The sequence below is a fragment of the Limulus polyphemus genome, unplaced genomic scaffold (assembly GCF_000517525.1).
Source record: "Limulus polyphemus unplaced genomic scaffold, Limulus_polyphemus-2.1.2 Scaffold3988, whole genome shotgun sequence".
NCBI lineage: Eukaryota > Metazoa > Arthropoda > Merostomata > Xiphosura > Limulidae > Limulus > Limulus polyphemus.
In genome coordinates, this window is record NW_013669598.1 from 37257 (window position 1) to 40885 (window position 3629).

Consider the following 3629-nt stretch of genomic DNA (forward strand, 5'->3'; position numbering starts at 1 on the left):
TTCAATAAAAATTTGAATGTAAGACACTAAAACCTTGTGTTATGCACAATAAATGGTACCCATGGAGAAAGGGTTAAAGATTGACCGTTGTCTAGAATACCTGTCTGTTAAAGATTGACCGTTGTATGAAATACCTGTCTGTTAATGATTGACAGTTGTATAAAATACCTGTCTGTTAAAGATTGACCGTTGTCTACCTGTCTGTTAAAGATTGACCGTTGTCTACCTGTCTGTCAAAGATTGACTGTTGTCTAGAATACCTGTCTGTTAAAGATTGACCATTGTCTAGTATACCTGTCTGTTAAAGATTGACCGTTGTCTAGAATACCTGTCTGTTAAAGATTGACCATTGTCTAGAATACCTGTCTGTTAAAGATTGACCATTGTATGAAATACCTGTCTGTTAAAGATTGACCATTGTCTAGAATACCTGTCTGTTAACAATTGACAGTTGTATAAAATACCTGTCTGTTAAAGATTGACCGTTGTCTACCTGTCTGTCAAAGATTGACCGTTGTCTAGAATACTTGTCTGTTAAAGATTGACAGTTGTCTAGAATACCTGTCTGTTAAAGATTGACAGTTGTCTAGAATACCTAATTCTAAACAACGGTCAATCTTTAACAGACAGGTATTCTAGACAACGGTCAATCTTTAACAGACAGGTATTCTAGACAACGGTCAATCTTTAACAGACAGGTATTCTAGACAACGGTCAATCTTTAACTAGACAGGTATTCTAGACAACGGTAATCTTTAACAGACAGGTATTCTAGACAACGGTCAATCTTTAACAGACAGGTATTCTAGACAACGGTCAATCTTTAACAGACAGGTATTCTAGACAATGGTCAATCTTTAACAGACAGGTATTCTAGACAACTGTCAATCTTTAACAGAGCTTGTCTGTTAAAGATTGACAGTTGTATGAAATACCTGTCTGTTAAAGATTCACCGTTGTCTAGAATACCTGTCTGTTAAAGATTGACCGTTGTCTAGAATACCTGTCTGTTAAAGATTGACCGTTGTCTAGAATGCTTGTCTGTTAAAGATTGACAGTTGTATGAAATACCTGTCTGTTAAAGATTCACCGTTGTCTAGAATACCTGTCTGTTAAAGATTCACCGTTGTCTAGAATACCTGTCTGTTAAACATTGACAGTTGTCTAGAATACCTGTCTGTCAAAGATTGACCATTGTTTAGAATACCTGTCTGTTAAAGATTGACAGTTGTCTAGAATACCTGTCTGTTAAAGATTGACCGTTGTATGAAATACCTGTCTGTTAAAAATTGACCGTTGTGTAGAATACCTGTCTGTTAAAGATTATCTGTCTCTCTAAATTAACAGTTGTCTAGAATACCCATCTCTAAACGATTGCCCAAAGTCAGAATACAAACCTAATGAATGATCATATTAACCATCTTAATGTGGGTAAACAAGAGTGTACATGTCACAACTGTTTTAGAGTTTCATTCAGTTTTATCAAACTATGTTATTATCAATGTATGTGAATACACTTGGCATCAAAAGTAGTTAATAAATCAATTTTAATATTATTTATGTCTTAATTTCTTCATTACCAAAGGACATTTTGAAATATGTACCCACTCTTTCCACATCTGTATAACGTGACATTTCTGTGCACTGCCATGCTCATTCTCCATTGTTTTCATCATCTCTTGTTCAAGACAAATTACTCATTAATGTATTGGGTTAATTTTTCTAATTTTTAAAGCATTCAATCGTCTTTGTTTTTGGAGATATAAACCAGAGGGTCAAACCCACTTGCCATGCCTTCCTATTTCATCTTCTCCTTCATGAATTGCCAATAATTCTTTCTGACATTTGCTATTACATCATTTATAACCAGTAGAATGACTTAAAATGCTGCCAGTATATTTTTAGTTATTTTATCTACAGGTTTTAGTTGCTGCCAGTATATTTTTAGTTATTTTATCTACAGTTTCTGAGTTGCTTCTGAACAGCTAAGGGTATTATTTTAATGGACTTAGAAAGCCAGTTAGATTATAATAGTTATAGGACATTGTTTACTTTGTGCATGTTGTTATTTTTATTATTAAATGCATAGTTGGAATAAGTAAAAATTATTTGATGTACTAGTATCCTCATTACATTAAATGCAAACTTAAGTTTTATCAGTGGGCCAATAGCAAAAAAACAAAGCCAAACATAAGTACTAAATTTCTTGTTTTTATGTAGATTTTTTATTTATTGTTATAAAAATAACTAAACATGTAAAAATTAGAAAAGGTTATATTAGGTTAGAAGTTTCTACAATTTATGCTCCCAAGTAGCTTATATGTTATGTTATTTGATGCTGTAATTTGAGCTATACTGTCAACATGTGAATTTACAACTTTGATTTTGGGGGTGTTTGTTAGACACTGTTCAGAGAGCAATAAAATAACATATGTAAACTGTTACAAGTCTTAAGTTAAATAATTGTAATTTTCTGTTATCATCTGCAGTCATCCTAGAAAGAAACAATGGGTAATTTAGATTTACTTCACATTTTTTGTTGTAGTTACAAGGTCGGTAAAATCGATCAACTCCACATAGCATTATAATAGAGAAAATATAAAGTTTTACTTAAAAAAACATTTGATATTCATTTAGGAGGTTCTGGAGATTATATTAAAAGAAATTTGATAACTGCCAGATGAAAAAAAAAGTATTTTTAATCTTAACATGAAAATAACTTTGCACTCAGACTAGTCAGAGACTGAATCATGCTCTAACTTCATAAGTTAACAAACAAATCTTAAGTAAAAAGTCTTGTAATGTTTGTTACAAAGTTATGTATAGTTTCATTGTTATAAGGCTTGTCAAAATGACTAAGCCCATACAGAGAGGGTTAAGGCATAAAAAAATGAAGAGAAAGCCACATTTACCCAGGACCATGTACCATGTTTAATATTTTGATAAATGCTTTAAATTTTTTGAGTAATTGTTTGAATTATTGTCACAAAACTTGTTTGAATATTAATTAGTAAAATCTTGTTGTTGTTTTTTTTTAGGGAAGAAGACAGACCTTTAGATCCAGATACACTTTAGAAGAAGTAAGCAGTTTCGGTTGTTCGGTGTAAAATGTCTAATTATTTTATCTTAATATCGTTGAGTTCAAACTTCATTTTAATGTTTTCTCTTCCTTAGTAAAATGTAATGGTATCTTCAGAAAGCACAAAAAAAAATTCTCATTTATGTTGACATAAATAGTTTTTTTTATAGTATATTTTGTCTGATCATATTTGCTATAGCTGTTGTTCAAACCACTGAATCTGACATCATAAAAGGATGGTAAAGGAGGGTTGTAGTAATAAAACAATTAACAGAGTAGGAAAATCTTGTGAGAAATAAGACAAGATTTATTATGTTTTCAAGAGATACCAGTTTCTTAGCAGGTGTAAACCTATAATCTCAGTTAGGTGGGAAAAGTTTACTGGTGAGACTCCTCAAAGATGAGCAAAAAATGACAGTCGGAAACTATAAAAAACAAGTTTTAGAATTATTTTGTAACATTTATTTAGTGTATGTCACAAAAAATGTCTGAATTAAATATTCTTGAAATAGAGATAGAGGTATTGTTTTTACTTTAATCTGTATCCAAG

The 3629-nt window shown here is 31.4% G+C and overlaps 1 protein-coding gene across 1 annotated transcript in view; it reads left to right on the forward strand.

The window, feature by feature from the left end:
* The window catches only part of LOC106470417 (SWI/SNF complex subunit SMARCC2-like), a 56735-nt gene that overhangs the window by 19230 nt on the left and 33876 nt on the right, over positions 1-3629 (forward strand). Inside the window, 1 exon segment of the mRNA XM_013930973.2 lies at positions 3039-3080. Within this exon segment, the coding sequence (XP_013786427.1) occupies positions 3039-3080 (42 nt within the window).